This window comes from Indicator indicator, chromosome 13 (genome assembly GCF_027791375.1).
Source record: "Indicator indicator isolate 239-I01 chromosome 13, UM_Iind_1.1, whole genome shotgun sequence".
NCBI lineage: Eukaryota > Metazoa > Chordata > Aves > Piciformes > Indicatoridae > Indicator > Indicator indicator.
In genome coordinates, this window is record NC_072022.1 from 11494968 (window position 1) to 11518385 (window position 23418).

General features: G+C 46.6%; 1 protein-coding gene across 1 annotated transcript in view; it reads right to left on the reverse strand.

The window, feature by feature from the left end:
* Window positions 1–265: 265 nt before the first annotated feature.
* SI (sucrase-isomaltase) overlaps window positions 266–23418 on the reverse strand; it is a 36774-nt gene continuing 13621 nt past the window's right edge. The window contains 20 exon segments of the mRNA XM_054386200.1: window positions 266–360; window positions 363–384; window positions 3186–3251; window positions 4458–4628; window positions 6435–6484; window positions 7621–7709; window positions 8654–8778; window positions 9583–9639; window positions 11351–11435; window positions 11983–12137; window positions 12977–13093; window positions 14579–14750; window positions 15427–15544; window positions 16376–16460; window positions 18254–18367; window positions 19642–19761; window positions 19905–20036; window positions 20888–21013; window positions 21901–22013; window positions 22723–22822. Of these exon segments, the coding sequence (XP_054242175.1) occupies window positions 266–360; window positions 363–384; window positions 3186–3251; window positions 4458–4628; window positions 6435–6484; window positions 7621–7709; window positions 8654–8778; window positions 9583–9639; window positions 11351–11435; window positions 11983–12137; window positions 12977–13093; window positions 14579–14750; window positions 15427–15544; window positions 16376–16460; window positions 18254–18367; window positions 19642–19761; window positions 19905–20036; window positions 20888–21013; window positions 21901–22013; window positions 22723–22822 (2112 nt within the window).

The window sequence follows — 23418 nt, forward strand, 5'->3', positions numbered from 1 at the left end:
CCTGTTCCAGTGTCTGACCACCCTTGCAGTGAAGACATTGTTCCTAAGGGCCAATCTAAACCTCTCTGAAGTGACATGGAAGAAAACTGAGAGGATATCTCTTAGGGAACCTTCCCCATCCACCCCCACTCAGTGCTGCTATACCGTGCAGTGATGATGTCAGCCCTGCTGGAGCAGCCTTTGGCAGGCAGAGTCATTGCAAGGCAAGCCAGCCTTAAGGTATTGAGCACACAGGGCACAAGGGAATGGGTTGTCTTGAAAAGAGCTAACAAAACCAAGAGAAACAAAATAGAGACATTTCATGAAGTTTTTCCTTGTCCCTGCTTGTTGGGGAGCTCTTGAGGCTTAGTGCTACTGGAGCCTTGCATTTTGATAACCATAAAGCTGAGAAGCAAAAATCAATTTATTTCAATGAAAGAGTTGTTTGAAGTCTTACATATAACGAGGGAAATCTGATAGAAAGTTGATGAAAATATTTGGTATTTTATTTCAATTAATATTCTCAAATTCTTTCACAGTTTTTGGTTTGGGAAAACAAAACAAACCAAAAACCCCAAACCAAACCCAAACAAAAAAACTACCAAACAAAAATCCTCAGCAACACAAATCCAAGCACCAAAACCCAAACCAACCAAACAACCAAAACCAAAACCAACTAATAAAATAAAATAAAATGAAATCACAAACCTGCAGGAGTTCTTTTGTATCAGGAATGGCTTTATCTGATTATTTATATAAATTTCAAGTCTATATTTATATTTAAAATATAAGGGGCTGTATGTATGTGATAAATATCTCTCTGATGCATCATTTATCCAACTTGGAGAGATTCCCTTTTGAAGTTTTCAGTGTTCTGGATGCTGACAGAAGTCAGTTTTTGATGCATGACATTTTAAGGTATCACATTTCTTTCAGCACTATGAAATAAATCCTAGGATGGCTTAGGTTGGAAGGGACCTCAGATATCATCTGCTTCAGCCTCCCCACCATGGGCAGGGACACCTCTCAACTAGACTTAGCTGCTCAAGGCCTTGAACACCCCCAGGGAGGAGGCAGCCACAGCCTCCCTGGGCAGCCTATCAATTCTATTCTAAATAATACTGCAGTGAAAAGAAGTAGAATGATTAAGGTAAAAATAAACTCTACACTCCCAAATAACTTTATCTCTGCATTATCAAACTGTCTTCATTTCTGACTTGACACCACACCTGTGCCTGATTTTTGATTCACATCACTGCATTGTAAAACTGAGTACAAAATCCTAGGATAAAAACAAAGAATAAAAAGATGCAAGATAAGGGCAAGAGAACTGATTGGTTATTCATACCACTTATCCCTAGAACAGCCCCTGAGAGTTCCATCTATTTAGTTAAGGGCTCCTGACAGCAAGTTCCAAACCACTTCCAGGCTCCTGTGACAGGGACACTCAGGCTGGCTGCTGGGAGGTTCCATCAGCTGATGCAGGTTACTGCAGACCACCACCAGCCCTGCCCAGCTCTTCAGCTGAACCTGTGCCTGCTCCACATCTCTTCTCTGCTAATGAAAGTTTATTCACCTAGCAGCACCAAACCCAAAGTGTGCTCAAGTCGAAAGACTTCCAGTCCGCAGCAGGACCAGGGTTTGGTTCCACAGCAAAAGTCATTTCCAAAGGTCCAAAGTTACCAAAAACATTCCTAGCAGTGCAACAAAGTCAGGACAGTCCAGCAGCCACTTCAGCTGTTGCTGCTTCAGGAGCAGCTGGGGAAGAGTTGTGGTCTTCATGCTTAGGACATATGTCCAGGTTGTAAAGTTTAGTCTTGGAGAAGTCATTGAGCTGGTGGGACCCCAACTGCATTCAGAAGCTGCACTGAGTGGATCCTGTACAAAGTGAAAAATACTACAAAATGACATTTTTCAGTGAGGGAAGTTTAGTTTTGGAGAAGCATGAAGTCATTTAGTTGGTGGGACCCTCTGAAGTTCAACCCTGCCAGGAGATGCTGCTCTCATAAGTTAACAGCCACGGGGAAACGAAACTGTGAACAACTGCACAGCAGAGACTGTGATCTGGAAACCCCTCCTCAACATGGCTACAACCAGTTAAGTTCTCAGATGAACCACAGTTTCCAGGGCAGTCCAGGATTTCTTCTCAAACTGAAATCCAGAGAAATTGCTTCAACTTCCAATGTGCTTCAGAGAGTCTGAGTGTCAGAAACAGGGGATGAGCCTTGCAGGTCCCAGTGCAAGGGAAGCAGAAGAGGTAGCTGGAGAGGGTATTCTGCTGTTTCACAACCCCAATAAAATTTCTATCAGTCTCTCTAAACATGCCACCCTTTTCCTCAATTCCTGTTGTACTTTGGGAGAGCTCACACAGTTGCCAGCTCACACAGGTGCCAGCCACCTTGAATTTAGTGAAGTAAATAAAATCTGCTACTCCAGGCCAGCTAATGTCAGCTCATTACATTTACCTCTGACACCTCCACCAGGCTTCTCAGGGCTGTGAGTGCCCAGCTCAGGCTCTGCTCACTGGGGCACTTGCTGAAGCTCAGGGTACCTTGGCACAGCCAAGGGCTGCTGCTAGCAGGCAGAAGCTGATGGGCAGAGGTCGTGCCAAGGCCTGGGGGGCACGAAGCCTCTGCCTCACACTTGCTGCTCTGCACACCAAGGGCCCTGCCACAGCTCTGCCCCCTCTTGGGGGGCAGGAAGGCAGAGGGGGCAGCTGTGGGGAGGAGCAGACAGCACAGCTGAGCCTCAAGTGCCCACCAAGGGATTGCAAGCCCAAGGATGGCATCAGCAAGCTGAGGGATCCCCAGGGTCAATTTCTTCCTTCTCTTCAGTGACCAGCATCCCAGGAGGACTCTGTCCATTCTGCCTTTGATACATGAGTTCCTGAATTCATCTCCAGAATCCAGCTCCTCAATCTGCTTCCCATATACCATTGAGTCCAGTCTGAGACTTGCCCAGTGCCTGCCCCCAGCAGCAGTGGTGCCAGTGGTGCCATCCTTGCCATCAGGGCTTGGGTTCCATGTTGGTTTGTGTCTCTGTGTCTCTATTTCATTTTATTATCATTTTCATTAAACTTGGTTCAGTTTGTTTGTTTGTTTCCTACTCCATCAGTCTCTCTCCCTTATTCCCTTTCTTTTCCATTTGGGAATGCAGAGAGGGCAGAGAGAGCCTCTGGCAGCAATCTAGTGTCTGGCCACGCTCACTCGTTGAGTCCATTGTACTGTGTAGGACTTTCCCAGTTCAAGCTGAAATCCTCTTAGGAGGGCAACCTGTGAATATTAAAGAAAAAGAGTTATTAAATCCCAGATGACAGTCAGCAGTCAGCAGGGATCCCTGTCCTCAGGACCACTGTGCTGCATGCCAGCTCACAAAAGAACCCTGTCCTGTAACATTTGGGTTAGTCTCACTTTTGTACACAACTGATGCTCTTGTAGATAAAAAAAAATAAGGCTCTAAAGAAGCTGATAAAGGTTTAGCCAGTGTGCTTGAGTTTGTTTCAAAAATCAAGGCATTAATGCTCATGCAACACGTTTGTCACCCTGCTCCCATAGCATTCACAATCACAAAGCTATTGCTCCTCACGCAAATTAAAGGTGGCAACAGGAACATCTGCAGAGCTAAAACTTGTAGTGTGGGTCTGAAAGCAAAACTGGGATGCAGGTCCCATGCAGCTGGGACAAGTGCAGTTGTACTTTTGCTGTATTTTCGTAGAATCATCACAGCATGGCTCAGGTTGGAAGGGACCTCAGAGCTCAGCTCCTCCAACCTCCCCACCATGCCCAGGGACACCTCTCAGCTAGACTCAGCTGCTCAAGGTCTCATCCAGCCTGGCCTTCAAAACCCCCAGCAAGGAGGCAGCCACAGCCTCCCTGGGCAGCCTGTGCCAGAGTCTCACCACCCTCCTGCTCAACAACTTCTTCCTCAGCTCCACTCTAACCCTGCTCTGCCTCAGCTTCAAACCATTGCCCCTTGGCCTGTCTCTAGACCCCCTCAGCAAAAGTCCCTCTGCAGCCTTCCTGCAGAATCCCTTCAGGTCCTGGCAGGCAGCTCCGAGGTCCCCCTGGAGCCTTCTCTTCTGCAGGCTGCACACCCCCAGCTCCCTCAGCCTGGCCTCACAGCAGAGCTGCTCCAGCCCTTGGATCATCTTTGTGACCTCCCCTGGCCTCCCTCCAGCAGCTCTGTGTCCTCCTTCTGCTGGGGACTGGAGGCAGGACTGGAGGTGAGGTCTGAGCAGAGCAGAGCCAAGGGGCAGAATCCCCTCTCCTGCCCTGCTGCCCACACTCCTCTGGCTGCAGCCCAGCACATAGCTGCCTGCTGGGCTGACCCAGCTGCAGGACCTTGTTCTGACTTGTTGACCTGCATACAGTTGTCACTGAGCCACTTCTCAGTCCTGAGCACTGTCCTTTGCAATGTATAAAATGAAGGTGATGCAGACTGAAAGGTGTTTCCTTCCCATGTTCCTGTTGCTGTTTTACCTTCTGCACAGGGTCATAGCTGATGTTAACTGGGTGATTCTCCATGACACCGTTCTGAGTGACAGTAACTGCTATTATTTCCTGCAGTGCTCCCAGTATCTTGATATCTTCAAACTTCAAGTTGTTTGGATCAGAATAGCCATTGGCTTTTGCAGATATTTGGAGAGCACTCTGAAAAATAATAGTGATGGCATTGTTATAAAAAAACCACTGCCAAATATCCTCCTGATTTAACTGCTTTTTCTAATTATATTTCCATAATCAGCATGAAGTAAGCCAATTCCTTCTGCCTAACATCAAAGATTGCCTTGCTTGATGTTCTTACAATGATGTTTGTCTGCCATGTATACAATATGCCTCAAAACTGTGTTTTAGCTGCAGGTTTGTTGGTTTGGTTTTGTGCTTGCTTTGGCAATAAAAAAGGCTGACCTGTGTCTGTGACAGGGCAGATAATCTCTGCTTGACTCTGATCTCTTCAGGTGCCAACACATGAAAATCCATATTCGCTTTCCTTGACATACAAATACCAGTTCCCAGCCAGTTCATTACTTATTATCAGTTTAAGAGTCCTAACAGTGGAGCTGAACCATGACTGCTAGCACAGAATCCCAGAATGGCTCAGGTGTCTGTTCAGTATAGAATCACAGAATCATAGAGTGGCTCTGGTTGTAGGGGACCTCAGAGCTCATCTGCTCCAACCTCCTCACCATGCCCAGGGACACCTTTCAACGAGACTCAGCTGCTCAAGGTCTCATCCAGCCTGGCCTTCAACACGCCGAGGCAGGGAGGCAGCCACAGCCTCCCTGGGCAGCCTGTGCCAGAGTCTCACTACCCTCCTGCTCAACAACTTCTTCCTCAGCTCCACTCTAACCCTCCCTTAAACCATTCCTCCTTGACCTGTCTCTAGACCCCCTCAGCAAAAGTCCCTCTGCAGCCTTCCTTATTGCTCCCCACATATAAATGCATCTTCATTTTTATTTCAACACCATTACCTCTGATAATCTGGCTACAAGAGTTTAAAGCCCCAAAAGGAATTGAGTTTTTTATCTACAAATGATTATGTGATTAGACATGATTAAAGGCAATAACTAATGTATGTGCTTCCCCTTTATATTCCTTTGCTTCCACTCCCGTGTTCCTCAGCAATCTCTCTCATTGCTTCCCTGCTTTTTCACCAGGGAATGGGAAAAAAAAATCTTGACTAGATATTTCTATTATTAAAAAATAAAATCATATTACTTGGAATTCTTCTCATATTGTGTCTCTGGTCAATATGGCTGCCTCCTGCCTGGGGGTGTTGAAGGCCAGGCTGGATGAGGTCTTGAGCAGCTGAGTCTAGCTGAGAGGTGTCCCTGGGCATGGTGGGGAGGTTGGAGTAGATGAGCTCTGAGGTCCCTTCCAGCCTGAGCCATTGTATGGTTCTGTGATTATTCTGTACTGAACAGAAACACTCTCTGGACTGCACTCTGACAGAGATTAACCCTTCCAAGGCAGTTTCACTGTAAGAAAAATGGTGTCAAACTCAAAGCTAAAGCAGCTTCCGTGGCTGCAGACAAGATGTAGGTGTCCTCCTCTCTCTCTGTGAACACCCAGATTTATTTTTACAGTTTGCAAAGATTTATTTTCAAATTTCCAATATGCTGAGAATTACAAACACTGCATTCAGCTCCCTTCTGACTCTTAACTGCTGTTGATGCTTTATGGTTCTCCCATTCAATGAACATTGCTGCTGCCTTTGGTGTGTGAAAGGAAACAGGAGCTCTTCAGATGCTTATATTAAGGAGGAGAAGGCAAACAGCACATTTCCATCCCAGTTGAATTACAGTAATTTGAACACAAATCCACTTGGAGTTTGCCAAATATTTTGCTTCTCTGTAAAGCTTGTAGGAGAATGTGGCAGGAGAAAAGAATGCCCTTTGCAGGCATTATTGATAAAGGCAAAATTAAAAGTAAGAGCATTTCCAATAAAATACTTACGCTGGAGACTGTAAACTCGTAGTAAATGTAGGCTTTCCTCTCCACTGTGCCTGAGAGGCAAAGAGAGAAGTTAGCAGGAAGGAGAGGCATTTAAACAAAGCAGACCAACAAGTTCTAATTCTCAGCATTACTCCAGTTAGAGGCTGCACTGAGCAGCTCAAATATTTACTAATGATTCTCTGAGGAATTGAATTTTCTCTTCTTCTGTTTTCCTTAGGCCAGACTCCCAGGAGATTGATTTTTTTGAACTTTCCCACATTCCCTGAAAGCAGTTTTGCTAAAATACACATTTCTTTTTCAGACTCATTTCTTCTCATCTTATCTTAAATGTAGATGTATGGCTTACAGTTAATATGTCACTATACCCCAAAGAAGCCCTTTTTGTGGCAAAAATGAAAATAATATTAACACTCCGTTGCCCACAGAAGCATGAGGGAGGAAAGAACACACCTCCAGGAAAAGGCAAGGCAAGAATGGAGTCAATTTGGCAGGTTTTCTCCTCTGGATGAAAAGAAAATCACTGTCATTGCAGCAAATTGTAAAGAGTTTCTCTGAGAAGCTGCAACCTGCAAGTTTGGGGCAGGAAATAAAATCAGAAGATGTTTTATTGGTTTGTTTCTCAGGAGCAGTGAGTACAATAACAGCTTCGTGATTTTAAGCCCTGACAAAGGAGGACATAGAGCTGTCACCCATACATCCAGCAACCACCCAAGGCCTTCATATTTATGGCAGCAATAATCAGCTGCATCACAGCTTTATTTCTTAAAAGCAGCCCTAACTTCCACAAACTTTGAAAAATGAAGGCTTGGAAGTTTTGCTGGAGCTATGATGAGTGGAGTTAAAATAACAACAGGGAGTTTGACAGGCTGGATGGATGGTCTGGAGGCTAAGGTAAAAAAGGAGATGTATCTCAGCTGTGAAGGAAGGCTGAGGGAGCTGGGGGTGTTCAGCCTGCAGACGAGAAGACTCCAGGGGGACCTTAGAGATGCCTGCCAGGACCGGAAGGGATCCTGCATGAGGGCTGCAGAGGGACTTTTGCTGAGGGGGTCTAGAGACAAGCCAAGGGGGAATGGTTTGCAGCTGAGGCAGAGCAGGGTTAGAATGGAGCTGAGGAAGAAACTCTTGAGTAGGAGAGTGGTGAGACTCTGGCACAGGCAGCCCACAAAGCCATTCTATAAGTGCCCACCTGTAGATTCTCCATCATCCCAGAACAAGTCCCCAGAAGCCGCATTGTTGTCATCCATGGCAATTATAAGTCCCATTGGATTCTTGCGGCTGTGGAAAGAGAGACTTGTGTGTCACACAGACAACCAACACCTCGCCAGTGCCAGCCTCCTTCCTCTCCCTGTTAGGAATGTGCCACTCAGCAGGGCTGCAGCACTTGGAGAATTGCCTCAGGTTAGTCCTTGGTTGCCTGTCCTTTTCCCATAACCAGAGTAAAAGGCACGGCAAGGGTCTGAAACGCTGCACGACTAAGCCTGGCCTTGGTGACTGAGCTTGCGCTGGAACCAGCTGTGCAGCTGAGCTTGGCACACAGCTAGGGCCCTGCTTCCAGGAGGAAATGCTAAACAGAATCAGAGAATCACTTGGGCTGGAACAGACCTTGAAGATCTTTGAGTCCAACCTGTCTCTACTGTACCAAGGCTGGTGCTAAGCTGTGACCCTCGGCACCACAACTCTGCCTCTTTGAAACACCTCCAGGGATGGGCATTCAGCCACCTCCCTTGGCAGCCTGTGCCAGGCTTTGAAAACCCTTTCAGTGAAGAAGTTTCTTCTAATACCCAACCTAAACTTCCCCAGGGGCAACTTGAGGCCATTTCCTCTGGTCTTATCATTTGTTGGTACAGAGAACAGACCAACTCCCACCTCCCTCCAGTCTCCTTTCAAGGGAGTTGTAGGGAGCGATCAGGTCTCCCCTCAGCCTCCTCTTCTCCAGAGTAAACAACCCCAGGTTTCTCAGCTACTGCTGACCAGAGCTGTTCTCCAGACCCTTCCCCAGCTTTGTTGCCCTACTCTGGCATCACTCCAGCCCCTCAATGTATTCTATGAACCTCTGAATGCCCTTCTTGGAGTGAGGAGCCCAAAACTGAACCCAGGATTTGGCCTCACCAGTGCTGAGTAGAGGGGGAAAATACAGGAGGCTGCTACTACTTTGTAACCTGAGTCCTCAGCTCAGTCTTGAAAATAAACCCATGAAAGCCATGAGGGTTGAAGCACACCTTGCAGCTGTTGTTTGATCTGGCTGTTGAGTAGGGTAAACATAGCCTCCCCTCAGATGGAGTCCCATTTTGTCTGCTGGCAGGAAGAGGCTGGTCCATTCTTTTCTCGTTGAGATTTTTGCCCCCTTTTTGGTGGAGAAGGGAAACAGAACAGGTCACATTGCATCAATCACTGCTTGGGCTGCTTTCGAGTCATGAGTTTCATCTTAATGCTTCATTTTAGAGAATGTTTAAGTTATGTAAATATCTCTGTGCCAGAGGGCACATAAAGTTACATCAGCTGCACATCAGTGTAAAATAAATCAACATCTCTCACTATTCAGGTTTGGCTCAGTCAATACAGAGAGCAAGTCCTGTTGGGAGTCTGATGTGAATACAGGAATCTGATGTGAACACTGTTCCTTTTTTCACCCACAATATCCCTTTTTCACCCAGCAAAAGGATTATCACAGCAGCTGGAAACTTAGAATCATAGAATTATTAAGGTAGGAAAAGACCTTTAAGGTCACTGAGTCCAGCTGCTTTGCAGAAATCAGATTAGTAAATTGTAACTGCAGACTCTTGTGCATACAGTTATGTGTCATTGAGTTAAATCTGTTGCTGATGTTCAATGCCATGCTGCTGCCATGCCAGCTACAAAATGAAAGTGCTGGCTGGAGCAAAGTATCCTGGGGCTTGCAGTTCAGATTGTAACAGGGTATTGTATTCTGTTCAGGCACAGCCTTTGCTCAGGTTTCCACTCATCTCCCATGCTGTGTTCCATATCTCTGTGTCCTTCCTTGAGGTGTTGACTCATGCACTTACCCCACCACCCTTCATCCCTTGTCTCCACATTTCCCTCCTGCAGGCTTGTCTTTAGGTCACCCAAGGGGATTTCATCACACAGCCACTTGGAGGCTCTGCCCATAGCACCCCCTGCACTTACTCACCATCTCATAGTCATACCACACTGCGTCAGGAAAATAGGCTTGAATCGTGTCCACACCCTGCAAGGAGAGCAAAGAAAAAGCCTTCAGAGCTGAAGGCAACTTCATCCACTGCACTGCATTTTCCAGTTAAAGCTCAACTTTACACTGGGGAAAGCGATGATACTTCTCCACCTCATTGCTATCTTCATTGGGGTTCATGATGCTGTCCAGAAAGAGAGCATGTAACAGTGTGAGAGCTGAAATCCCCATCCCACACTGACGATGACCAGGCTAGCTCAGTCTGGCAGCAAATGCAAGCTGTATTTACAGGAAAAACTACAATCTATGATGAAATTAAATGAATCTGTACAAATAGACACTAGTCACAACATTTACAAATAGGTACAATCAACAGAAAAACACAAACAAGCCCTCTTTGGGCCCCCCTTCCCTCGAGGGGCTGTGCTTCTTCCCCAAGGGGCCTTCCCCCCCAGCCAGAATGAATGCCCCCAGTCCCCCCTGGCAGAAAGCAGAGAGTCAAGAAGCAGAGATGCTTCTTGATGTTAGACTTAGCTTGTCGAGACCAGTGTGTTATCTTCAGGCAGAAAAAAAGAAGCAGGCAGCTGACTTCCCATCTCCCCAACCTTGTTTTGAATAGAGATTCTTAAACATTTCTAGCTCTCCAATGGAAGTGTTTAGAATAACATTGTTTTGCTTTCTTACATCCAGTGGTGACTTATTTACATTCTTTCACTTTCTCTGCTTGAACGTTGTGAAGAAAAATTAAAAAGACAGTCTCAAAACTATCGCAGAGCAATTCAAGTACAACTTCTACAAAGTTAACAGGAGAAAAGTGCATGAGGAGGGGAGAGAGGAGAGAGGAGAGGAGAGGAGAGGAGAGGGGAGGAGAGGAGAGGAGAGGAGAGGGAAAAAGAAAAAAAAAGGAAAAGGAAAAGGAAAAGGAAAAGGAAAAGGAAAAGGAAAAGGAAAAGGAAAAGGAAAAGGAAAAGGAAAAGGAAAAGGAAAAGGAAAAGGAAAAGGAAAAGGAAAAGGAAAAGGAAAAGGAAAAGGAAAAGGAAAAGGAAAAGGAAAAGGAAAAGGAAAAGGAAAAGGAAAAGGAAAAATTAACAGGGGAAAAGGGGAAAAGGTAAAAGGAAAAAGGAAAAGGGAAAAAGGAAAAAGGTAAAAGGGAAAATGGAAAGAGGGAAAAGGGAAAACTAAAGAAGAAAAAAGAGCAAGGAAAAAGGGAAAGGAAAAAGGAAAATTGAGTAAAGAAAAGAGAAAAGAGAGAAAAGGAAAAAGGAAAAGGAAAGCAAACCCCAAGCTCAGAGGCATAGGTAATGTGTTGTAGCTATGGCAAGATAAATGTAAGCTAAGGATTTAGCCAAACCCTGTGTTTGCACTGGAGACAGAGCTGTGCTAATGCTAAGCAAGGCCTCTGCCATCCCTTTGCCAACAGTGCTCGCAGGTCTGGTGAAGACAGAAGAGTTCAGACTAGAAGAGGACCTCCTAAGCTCCTAAGGAAGATGTCAAAGGCTTCTGTTGCAGTTCAGCACAAGAGGAGAGACAGTGTGATTTCAGCAGGAGGCACACACAGCAGAGCAGCTCTATGCTCTGAGCTGGCTAACAGAACTGTCACGAGGCGAAGGGGTAGGACTGGAGGTGGTTTGTAATCAGAGCAATGAAGGACTGACAGGAACAGTGTAACTTGGGGGTTTTATGCCAGAAAAAAAAAGCTCAAACTGATGGCTTAGCCTGACCCCAACGACACCAAAATAGCCAAACCTACCAGGTCAAGCACAGGGGAAATGAGCAGCCCAGGACCCCACAAGAACTGTCTGTCAATAGCCCACGTGCTGTCATCCGAGTAGAACCTGGGCAGGTGGAGAGGACAGAGGAAGATACAGCATTAGCTGGATTTAATGAACTAGAGCAGCAGCAGCAATCCAGATAGTCAGGGTACTGGCTGTCTACAACCATGACTGAAGAGTGGCATGGCAAAACTGCTCTTTTACAGTTCCTCTTGATCTGAGTCAATCTGAAGATAAGAAGGTCACATTGGATTAGTTTAGTTAGTGTTTACAGGTAACAAAGTGCAGGGGGCTGTGTCCTTCACACAGCTCATCCAAGAGCTTCCAGGCAAGAAAAGAAGCATTTTAATGTATATGTGGTGGTGGAGAATAATTTGATTAGCTGAAAATAGCATCTCATAGCAACTTCTAAGAGTGACTGATAATAATATCTGCAGAAATTACAGCTGGTTTGTGATTACTCTTCTGATTACTCCAAAATGGTATTCCATGACTTGGGAAGTGTCTACATATACTCCAGTCCACATTTGTGCTTAGAAAGTCCCTGACAACATTGGGTGGGTTTTTCACCCCTCACACAGTGCTGCCCAAGGCTGAAGGGTGCACTCACTCATGCAGAAGCGGCCGCACCACCGTGTCCCCTCGAGTATGAGCTTTGTAGAACAGGGTGTACAGGTAGGGCAGCAAGGTGTAGCGAATGTTCAAGTAATGCCTGGAGGTGTTCACCAAGAGGGAATTGGCTCCAAACACAGCTGGGTCCTGAGACTGAAAGCAAACACCACGTTATTACTAGTATTTTCATAGATTCACAGAATGGTTTAGGTTGGAAGGGACCTCAAAGGCCATCCAGTTCCAACCCCTGCCATGGGGAGGTTCAGGGACACCTCCCACCAGCCCAGGTCACTCAAGGCCTCATCCAGCTTGGCCTTGAACAGCTTCAGGGAAGGGGCATCCCTGGGCAACCTGTTCCAGAGTCTCACTATCCTCACTGTAAAGAATTTCTTCCTAGTCTAGACCTCCCTTCCTCGAGCTTTGATCCATTCCTTCTCCTATCACTACAAGTCCTAGTAAAAAGCCCCTTCCCAGCTTTCTTGAAGGCCTCTTCCTTCTGGGCTCCTTTCATCAGACAGAAAGGGCTCTGCAAAACATGTGAGAAGTGGCTGCTGCTTCGGAGGGGCTGAATTTCAGTGGTGCACATCTGCATGGTGCTTGCCTTTTCAGTGATGTGACCTGAGGTCCTGCTCCTCTGTGATCCCTGTGTTTTCTGCTGCGTGCCCCTCCTCGCCCACCCGCAAGGAGGGCACCTCAGGATTAGCCCAGGTTTCATCCTGGCATGCAGTCAGGTGCATGCTAAAGGGCCCCCAAGAGTCAGCCTGGTGGGGTACACAGCAGTGAGAGCTTGTCCTTGGTGCTGGGCACAACCAGCACTGCTCAAATGCTGCCAAATAAGCCTAGTGTCAATTAGCCGTTTGGAAGGCAAAGCTCTCAGGTCTAAGGTTTCATAAAGAGGTTCTGCTGCCTTCAAACTGGTCAGCTAAATGCTACTTTCCAAGGGAATGTGCAGTGAAACACCAGACTGGTTTGCAAGAGAAAGCACAACTTACTATATATCCTTCAGCATTGTGGTTCCTGGAAAAGGGGTAAAAGGCTCCCACTTGCATCCAGCGTCTGCAAAGCTCTTCTGTGGTGTTGTCAAAGAAACCACAAATGTCTGCTCCAATCTTTAAATGCAAACAGAGTGTGTTGGCTGTGCAGAAAGGTGCACCTCCAATACCTGCAGACTTCTGCTTTGCAGAGATGCATTCATTCAAACTTGACTGCTGGCCAGACCAATCAAGCTACACAACACATCTGAACCTTTCTTCTTTCAAGTTCAAACAATCATGGAATGGTTTAGGTCAGAAGGAACCTTTAAAGGTCACCTAGTCCAACCCTTCTGCAGTGAGCAGGGACATCTGCAACTAGGTCAGTTTGCTCAGAGCCCTGTCCAATCTGACATGGAATGGGGCCATAGCTCTGTTTCTTCCAAACCTTCACCCTCCTGTTTGATGTTCATATGCTTAAATGAGGACAAAGCTTAACAGTCAAACAAATTTAAATTATGGGAAAGGATGTGGCTATTTCTCTCACAAATGGATGTCTCTGTTGCATGGGAAATGAGAAGAAAAAGAGCAAAGTGTTTCACATTGATCACCAGTGCTTCAAACTTACTGGAAGGAACAGGTAGCTTGTGATAGTCATACAATTACAGAATGGTTTAGCTTAAAGCTCATCCAGTTCCAATCCCCTGCCATGGGCAGGGACACCTCCTACCAGCTCAGGCTACTCAAGGCCTCATCCAACCTGGCCTTGAACACCTCCAGGGAAGGGACATCCACAACTTCCCAACAGGACAACCTGTTCCAGTGTCTCACCACCCTCACTCAAAAGAATTTCTTCCTTATCTCCAGTCTCAGTCTCCCCCCTCCCAGCTCAAAACCATTGTCCCTCATCCTGGCACTCCCAGTCCTTGTCAAAGTCCCTCCCCAGCTCTCCTGTAGCCCCTTCAGGTACTGCAAGGCTTCTCTGGGGCCTCCCTGGAGCCTTCTCTTCTCCAGGCAGAACAACCCTAACTCTCTCAGCCTGTCCCCATAGGGGAGGTTCTCCAGCCTCTAACCATCTTTGTGGCTCCTCTGGAGCCTCTCCAACAGCTCCAGGTTCTTCTTGTGCTGGGGGCCCCAGAGGTGTAGACAGTGGTGCAGGTGGGGTCTGAGCAGAGCAGAGCAGAGCAGAGGGGCAGAATCCCCTCCCTGTGCTGCTGCTCTCCCTGCTTCAGATGCAGCCCTTTGGGCTGCCAGTGACCATTTCTGGCTCATGGGGAGTTTATCACCAACTGACACCTCCAAGGCCTTCTCCTCAGCACTGGTCTTGAACCACTCCTCACCCAACCTATATCTGTGCTTGGGATTGCCCCAACCAGGTAGAGCTGTATACAAGATAATTTGTTAGCCACATTTATCTCTCAGGCTACACCCACAGCCATGGCACTCCAAAGAGGTGACCTAACCCAAAACTGAATAACTGGAAAGAACTGTTAAAACTAAACTGCTAGGCAGAATTAATTTGGAGCTGAAACCGTAGGATGATTATCTAGAGGGCATTTGATTAGCTGAGCTGTTATCCCAGAGCTGGAGTTACTGCTTATCCAGGTGTTTTGAATGCCATACATAAGGGAATCCAAAGAGGTTAAATTCCAGCATTCCAGGTATGGCCCATCTTAAGTGTTCCCAGGTTGCTGCATTGTCTCCCAGCCAGTGTCCTGTGTAATTTCCTGATCCAACAAAAGTAGACCTCGAAAGAAGGAAGCTTCTTTTCCCAGGAAACACAGCCTCGATGGCTCTGCAAAGGAAATGAGACTGGAATGATGCAAAGGAATGCAGACAATTCAGACATGGACAGTTCCACAGCAGGCAGATTTACACTGCCTAGTTCACACTGATTCTTCAGCCCAGGGATGTGGATTCTTCTCCAGATGCCCAGGTGTATTTTAGTGAAGCTCAAATCATTTGGTGAAGACCTTTCCATGCAGCTCTGACGATCAGCGTGGGGGTAACCTTACAGTCAGTGGATTTTGCCTTTGCTGCACTGGCTAAAATAAAATACAGCACTGGCCAGGAGCTGGGGTCTTAGATGTGAGAGAGACTGTTTGCAAAGGCCTGCACTGACAGGATGAGGGGCAATGGCTTTCAAACGAGAGCAGAGCAGACTGAGATTGGATGTGAGGAACAAGTTCTGCATCATGAGGGTGCTGGAACACTGCGACAGGTTGCCCAGGGAGGTGGTTGTGGCCCTATCCCTGCAGATACTCAAGGTGAGGCTGGACAGGGCTTTGGGCAAATGATCCAGTTGAGGATGTCCCTGCTCAGTGCAGAGGGGTTGGACTGGAGGTCCCTTCCAGCCCAGACTACTTTGTGATTGTGTGATTCTGTGAAGTGAATTCTTTGTTGTTTTGGAAAATGCAGGGCATGTGCTGTGCTGAGAGCTTGCTGTAAAGATTTCAGGATGCATTACTTACTTCTTTGTTGACATGGCCATGGAATGGCCATAAAGATTGTGGACATCATACTGTTGCCCCCACTTCTGCACTGCATCCAGACAAAGTGTCTTGGAATACATGAGTCTGTCCAGAATATCTACAGTAAAGGAATACAAACAGTGCTTTCTTTCATGCATGTTCATGGCATTCAAGCCTTTTTCCCTCTTTAATGTCTGCACTAAGGCCAGTATGGAGCCAGGCTCTGCTCAGGGATGTCCAAGGACAGCACAAGGGGCACTGGGGGCAACCTGGAGCAGAGGAGGTGCCACAGGAACAGAAGGGAAAACTTTGTCACTGTGAAGGTGGTGGAGCCCTGGAGCAGACTGCCCAGAAGGGTTGTGGAGACTCCTTCTCTGGAGACTTTCCAGCCCCACCTGGATGTGTTCCTGTGTGCCCTACCCTGGGTGATCCTGCTCTGGTAGGGGGGTTGGGCTTGATTTCTAGAAGCCCCTTCCAACCCCTACCATTGTGTGATTCTGTGATTACTACTACAAAAACCCAAAATGCCTCTTTTGGCTGTGACCTTTTCTATTCTTGATCTTCACAGCCATGCAAGGAATAGCTGAGAACAGCACTGGAAATGTTGGATTCAGTATCTGACAACACACTGGTTACCTGAACAATGGTTACCTGAACCTTCTCCTTAATACAAATGATGACCTTTGCATGCATCTTAAAATCTACTGGTAGTGAAAGCAGCTCATTGTTTTATCAGACATCATTAAGGCAATGGCAATGTTCAGTAGTAATTACAGCAAAAAGGCAACTACACAAAGCAGGCCTTGGGTGAGGGGCAGAGATATTTTCTGTCAATAGCAATGTTCAGACCCCACCCATGAGAACTACACTACCTGTGCTTTGCATCTTTGTAGCCAATTGCACAGTAATTCACCATCTTTTGATGTCTGGCTAACACAGAAGGACTTACTGGGAGTGTAAGGAGGATAGTTCTTTTCATTCTCTGCACAGCCTTTGTTCGAGCCTTGGACGAAATTGGATACTTCATTCATGTCCTGCAAAGGTAACATCATAGAATCATAGAATCAGTCAGGGTTGGAAGGGACCACAAGGATCATCCACTTCCAATCCCCCTGCCATGGGCAGGGACACCTCACACTAGGCTGGCCAGAGCCTCATCCAGCCTGGCCTTAAACACCTCCAGGGATGGGGCCTCAACCACCTCCCTGGACAACCCATTCCAGGCTCTCACCACTCTCATAGGGAAGAACTTCTTCCTCATGTCCAGCCTGAATCTCCCTACTTCCAGATTTGTTCCATTCCCCCCAGTCCTATCACTATCTGAGATCCTAAAAAGTCCCTCCCCAGCTTTCTTGGAGCCCCCTTCAGAAACTGGAAGGCCACAAGAAGGTCATCTCAGAGCCTTCTCTTCTCCAGACTGAACAGCCCCAACTCTCTCAGTTTGTCCTCATAGCAGAGCAGCTCCAGCCCTCTGCTCATCCTCATGGCCCTTCTCTGGACACCTTCCAGCACCTCCAGATCACTCTTGTAATAGGGGCTCCAGAACTGCACACAGTACTCCAGGTGGGGTCTCACCAGAGCTGAGTAGAGGGGGAGAATCACCTCCTTTGACCTGCTGGCAACACTTCTCCTGATGCAGCCCAGGATCTGGTTGGCTATCTGGGCTGCAAGTGCTCACTGCTGGCTCATGTTGAGCTTCTCATCCACCAGCACCCCCAAGTCCCTCTCCTCAGGGCTGCTTTCCAGCCAGTCCTTGCCCAGCCTGGATTTGTGCTTGGGATTGCCTCAACCCAGCTGTAGGACCCTGCACTTGGTCTTGTTGAACCTCATGAGGTTGGCTTGTGCTCACCTCTCCAGCCTGTCCAGGTCCCTCTGGATGGATCCCTTCCCTCCAGCTGTCTGCTGCACCACACAGCTTGGTGTCATCAGCAAACCTGCTGAGGGTGCACTCAATGCCTCTGTCCATGGCACCAACAAAGATGTTGAACAAGCCTGGTCCCATCACTGATCCCTGAGAGACTCCACTTGTCCCTGGCCTCCACTGGGACATGGAGCCATTGACAGCCACTTTTTGGGTGCAGTCATCAAGCCAGTTCTTTATCCATCTCATGGTCCACCCATCAAACCCATGTGTCACCAGCTTGGAGACCAGGATGTGGTGTGGGACAGTGTGGAAGGCTTTGCTCAGGTCCAGGTCAATGACATCAGTTGCTGGTCCCTCATCTATTAATGTTGTCAGCTGGTCACTGAAGGCCACCAGGTTTGTCAGGCAGGATTTGCCCTTGGTGAAACAATGCTGACTGTACCAAATCACCTCTTCACTATTCTGTCTGCTGATGCTGAACGTCATGAAGTTTCCTAAAGTACATTTTGCTAAGAAAGCCTTGTGTTCTGTTCTCCCATCCTTCAAGAAACAATCCCTTAGAATCACTATCATACAACTGAGCAAGAATACTGGAACTCAGATACTGACAGAGGTCATTCCTGCAGTAATTAGCATCGGTCTCAGGGCTGGACAGACTTCTGTAAGCAGATGAGCATCCTGTCACCAGACTTACACCTCACCCCTTCACAGAGAGCAGTTGCAAGAGATGCTCAGGTACACACTGTCTCTGCCTAAGGCCATCCTCATGTATCTCTCAATGCAGTAGCTCTGGGATGGAGCACATGTGGAGAGAAAAGCAGACCCAGCGAAGGCACGTTGTCAGCACACACATCCTGTGCTCAGCCCAACCATTTTGAACCCAGTGCAGACTGAATCTAATCAAAATCTGTCCTTGACTGCTTCTGCAAGGAACAATAGCAATGGAAGTTGTGAATGGCTTACAATCCAGATCCCATCGTATGGCACGGCATCATAAAACAGTTTGCACTCTTCCACCCACCAGCTTTCACAGTCTGGGTTGCTGAAGTCTGGGAACACAGCTTCCCCTGGCCACACCTGCAGTGTTCAAGGGAAATAGCCAACTAAGCTTGAATGATATTAAAAAATAGAATAGATTCATAGGATCAGAGAATAACCCAGATTGGAGGGAACCATATAAGATCATCTGGTCCCACCTTCCATGGGGAATGGAATATAAATGAGGTCATCTAGCACTATGTCCAATCACATCTTGAAAATCTTCACTGATGGGGACTCTACCATGTCCCTGGGAGGTTGTTCCAATTATTGTTCTAATCTTAAAAGATTTCCAGTGCAACTTGTACCCATAGCCCTTTGTATTCTCCATGGGCCTGCTCATGAAGAGAGAGCCTCTCCTCTTTTTAGCTTCCCTATAGGGACTGGAATATCGCAGTGACCTCTCCCCTCAGGCTTTTCTTCTCCAGAAATACTGAACTTCAGTCCTGCCTCCTAGAGCAGCTTCTCCAGCCCCTTCATCATCTTTGTGGCCCTCCTTTGGATCCTCTCCCATCTGTCTGCATCTCTTTTGAGTTGTGGGAACCAGAACTGGACACAATGTAGCCTGTCAAAGGCTGAGCAAAGTGGGATGATTCCAACTCTGTCTCTGCTAAGTGATGCCCCAGTAGGTGAAGCCCAGGATTTGGTTTGCCTTTGCTGCTGTGGTGGCAAACTGCTGACTCACACTCAGCCTGTTGTCCACCAGGACCCTCGCAGTTAGCCACCAAAGGCAGTGCTAATACAATGAAGCCTTGTGAACAGCAAACTGCTGGTGACAAAGCTTGGATGCAGAAGGGAGGCAGAAAGAGCATGAGCCTCTTAACTGGGGAGTTTTCAATTCCTTTTATGTCACACAACAACAAACATCACAAAACTCTGTCGATAAGAAGCTGGAAATCTAAGTAAAAAGATAATGTGGGAGCTTGCTTTTAAGTCACTACTGGAAATAAATAGGAATTGGGAAATAAATAGGAATTGGCTGATGACTTGCCTCTTGGCTCATCAAACCAACTTGGCTTTCCTTTTTTATTTAACATCAAAAATTGTAATAAAGTAAATAATAAAGAAAAGCAGAGACCTTTGGCTGTTAATTAATTACCTTTGGCTGCTAATTAAGAATAATATATGTTTCCATAATTGTCTAACAGGACAATCCAGAGAAGTATCATATCCTAAGTGAGACCTTAAAACTGAGTTCTCACTGGCAGGTAACTTTTACTGAAAGAAGCAGCTTAGAGAAGGGGAGCTTAGAAGGAACCCCCTGCCCTCAGAGTGCCACCAGAGCAAGTTCAAGCTCATAAACCCACAATTACCTCCCCAACTAGCGTCGTTTCTCCATCTGATTCATAAACCCAGACTTTTCTGTTCGCTCCCCTGACGTAGCTTCCATAGGGACTACCATCAGCTAGATTTTGGGTGCTGATAGCAGGGTCCTAAAAAGAAAAATTAAAAATGAGAAAACAGAACATAAGAGCAGCTCACATACACTCCAGCAATGCCTACTAGAAGGTTGGGCAGTGCATGCCACAATTGCATAGAATATGCAAAGTGGGGAAAGAAACAGCTCTCTGCTTACCAAGATGATGATGTACTTCTGCCCAGCAGCATGCATGTAAGCTGCAAAGGTAGGGAGATCTCGGAACTTCACTTTGTCATAAGTAAAATCTTTCTTTCCTTCCATGTAGTCGATATCAGTGACTTGAGTATCCTGAAAGAGAAGGGAGTCCAGCCCTAAGACAAGGAGTGCCAGGGAAAGGCTTTGGATCTCAGCCCAGCACACCTTCTGCCAGCTCCCCTCTGTCCCACAGTGAATCTGCTGCTGGGATCTCAGTGCAGCCTGGCAGAAAGTGTGCTGTCAGGAGCACTTGCAAACAAAGTACATCTCATCTCATACTTTCAGCCCTAATTAATGGTACTGACACATCTTTTGTGCCTCCAAAGAGCCTCATTTCACAGCAGCAGCATCTCAATGAGTGTGCTCCTTGGCATCCTCTCAGATAGCGCCTGGCCCTGTGCTTGTTTCATTGTAGTTGCCTGACTTCAAGAGCTGTCCCCTTGAATTCAAACACTCCCTCCTCAAATCTTAGCTTAATATTAGGGCATTTTTATTCCATTTAAGCCATCAGACTAATGTAATCTGAAGCTTGATTTTAAAAGTTAATTGTACTTTACCTTTGGCTGTTAATTAATGTGGTGGGTTGAAACCGAACTACCTAAATTGTGGTAGCCTAAAACTACCACAATTAAGAATAATATTTGGCTCCATAATTATCTACAGGACAATTACAAACAGAATGTTGTGGATAAGGTAGCATGAGAAGTGGATCTGGAAAGTGTAACTGAATAAAGGTTTCTAATCCAATGCTCAGATAAAACCTTCTGTCACTGAGCCCCACCATGGCCCAAAATGCACAAACCCCTGCGCCAACACAAGTCTGCATATCAAAATCTGCTAATTTGAGCTGGTGTCAAAGGAAGCAGCTGCAGAACACCATGGCCAGACTCTCTGGGTCATTTCTCCTCCGACAGGATGCTGTCCCCCTCAAGGCCCACACTTACATACGGGATCCCAGTCGCCCTGTTCCTCTCCACAACTGCCTTCACCTCATCCAGGGAGCCATAGTTCCAGCGGCTGAGCTGGAAGCCGAGGTTCCAGTAGGAAGGGAAATATGGCAACCCCACAAACTGCAAGTGGAGAGCAGAAACACCACATACCATCAGTGGACACTGCGTGTGTCACCTCAGCCCCCATCTCCCTGCCCATACTCTCAAATCAATAGTGTAGAGGAAGCTTGAGCATGTGGAAGGAGCAGCCTACTCCCAAATGCAATAGTTTTCTATGCTTTTTTAAAATGTAAGATACATAAGTATCCCCAAATGCAATAGTTTTGTATGCTTTTTAAAGTCTGAGATATATATACACATACCCAAATGCAATAACCATCTATGCTTTTTTAAATTTGGGATATATAAGTATTCCTGGGCAATGCCCAATCTTTAAAGTGCTGCTGAAACCTAAGCAGATCTCAAGGAGAACAAAAGATACCAGTGATGCCTTATGACCATGAGGTTTATACCCATGACATACTTGCAAGCACATTTTGTACCCTAGCCTAACATCACAGCAACAATATTTTGTCCTTATAACAAGAGGGAGCCCCACCAAGAAAGCTTCTCCATCAAGCAAGCTTAAGTCATTCCTTCTCTAGCTCCACTGACCACTGTATAAATCAATGAGGACATAGAGACTGATGAATTTACCAGCTGCTGCATGGCTGCTGCTCCAGCATTTCCAGCAAAAGCAGAGTTAAAATTTCAGCTGCCTGTAAGAGGTACAGCTAAACACAGCTACAGCTCATCTTAACTACAGTTATTTGTAAGTAATGGCAGCAGCCAGGTCAAGGATACACTAACAGTTGTAGATAGTTAAATATATTTAACATCTGCAGTTCATAGATAAGGTGGTGCAGACACACAGTCATATGAAGAGGTGGAAAGAACAACCCACCAGGAAAAACCCAAGCACGTTCTTTTTGATCTGTTCAGTGCATAACTCCTCTAGCTAAAGGCACCTGTAGGTACTCCTGGACCACTTCCTCTGGTGTGTTCCCCAAGAAGATATAGAAATCAAGGATCCCACCAATGGTTCTGTAGGTCACTGCTGGAGCAGGCTGCAGCACAAACTCTGCCAAAGAGAATTGATTATTAGAAAATTAATTTCAGAACAATCCACACAGTATAAAGCAAGGAACTCAAACCCATTAGCAGAACTTGCAATGAAGGGGAAATGTGTTCAGGTAAATAGCTTGTATGTCCGTATTTCCATTTTACTACACCCTACAGAGAATACAATGAGAACAAATCCAATGGCTCAACCTTTTATCTTCACATTTCAGCACAGATTCCCAGCCCCCAGAGCTGTGAGGAGCTCTCTACAGCAGACTCATCTGCATGCTCATCTGAAGAGACTAAAGGGCATTTTCTTTCAGGTGTTATTCACTGTGAATTGAGGCTTTGGTCCCAGTGTCCACCACATCGGCACAGGTTTTGAATGAGGTTCTGATCATCAGGCTTCTAGCACAACCTTCACGTTATAGAATCATAGAATAGCCCAGACTGGAAGGGACCTCCAAAGCTCATCCAGTCCAACCTCCCTGCAGTCAGCAGGGACATCCTTGACTAGATCAGGTTGCCCAGAGCCTCGTCGAGCCTTACCTTGAATACCTCCAGGGAAGGGGCCTCAACCACCTCCCATGGCAACCTGTGTTCCCTTGTGTGCTGCTTACTGCTTATGTTGTGTGTGCAAAGCACTGTGGTTTTAACCCCAGACCCAGAGATCATTTAAAAAGATATTTAACTGGAATACCCAGAGCTAGAGAGAAAGCTTTCCTTACCCATGGCATTGCTGTTCATTAGGAAAACACCAAAGGAGGCTCCAGTGCTGTCTTCCAAACAGAGGAAGAAAGTTTGAACTCCATATAAATTATGCATTGCCTTGAAGAATAAAAAAACCAAAAAGTAAGAGAAGTAAACTCTGATAACAGAAACTGCCCTGGAATGCCTCAAAACATATCATAGGTAGAACTTTGAGGTCCACAAAGTACAGCAAACAACAAAACCAGAAATCCTGACAACTTCGAATCATAGAATCAAGAAGGTTGGAAGAGACCTCAAAGATCATCGAGTCCAACCTGTCACCCTAAACTTCATGACTATCTAAACCATGACACCAAGTGCCACCTCCAATCCCCTCTTGAACACCTCTAGGGATGGTGACTCCACCACCTCCCTGGGTAGGTAGTTGTAGACAGCAATGAGGTCACCCCTGAGCCTTCTCTTCTCCAGGCTAAACAGTCCCAGCTCCCTCAGCCTCTCCTCACAGGGCTTGTGCTCAAGGCCTCTCCCCAGCCTCGTTGCCCTTCTCTGGACATGCTCCAGCAATTCAACATCTTTCCTAACCTGAGGGGCCCAGTACTGGACACAGTACTCAAGGTGCAGCCTAACCAGTGCTGTGTACAGGGGTACAATGACCTCCCTGCTCCTGCTGGCCACACTATGCCTGATGCAGGCCAGGATGCCATTGGCTCTCT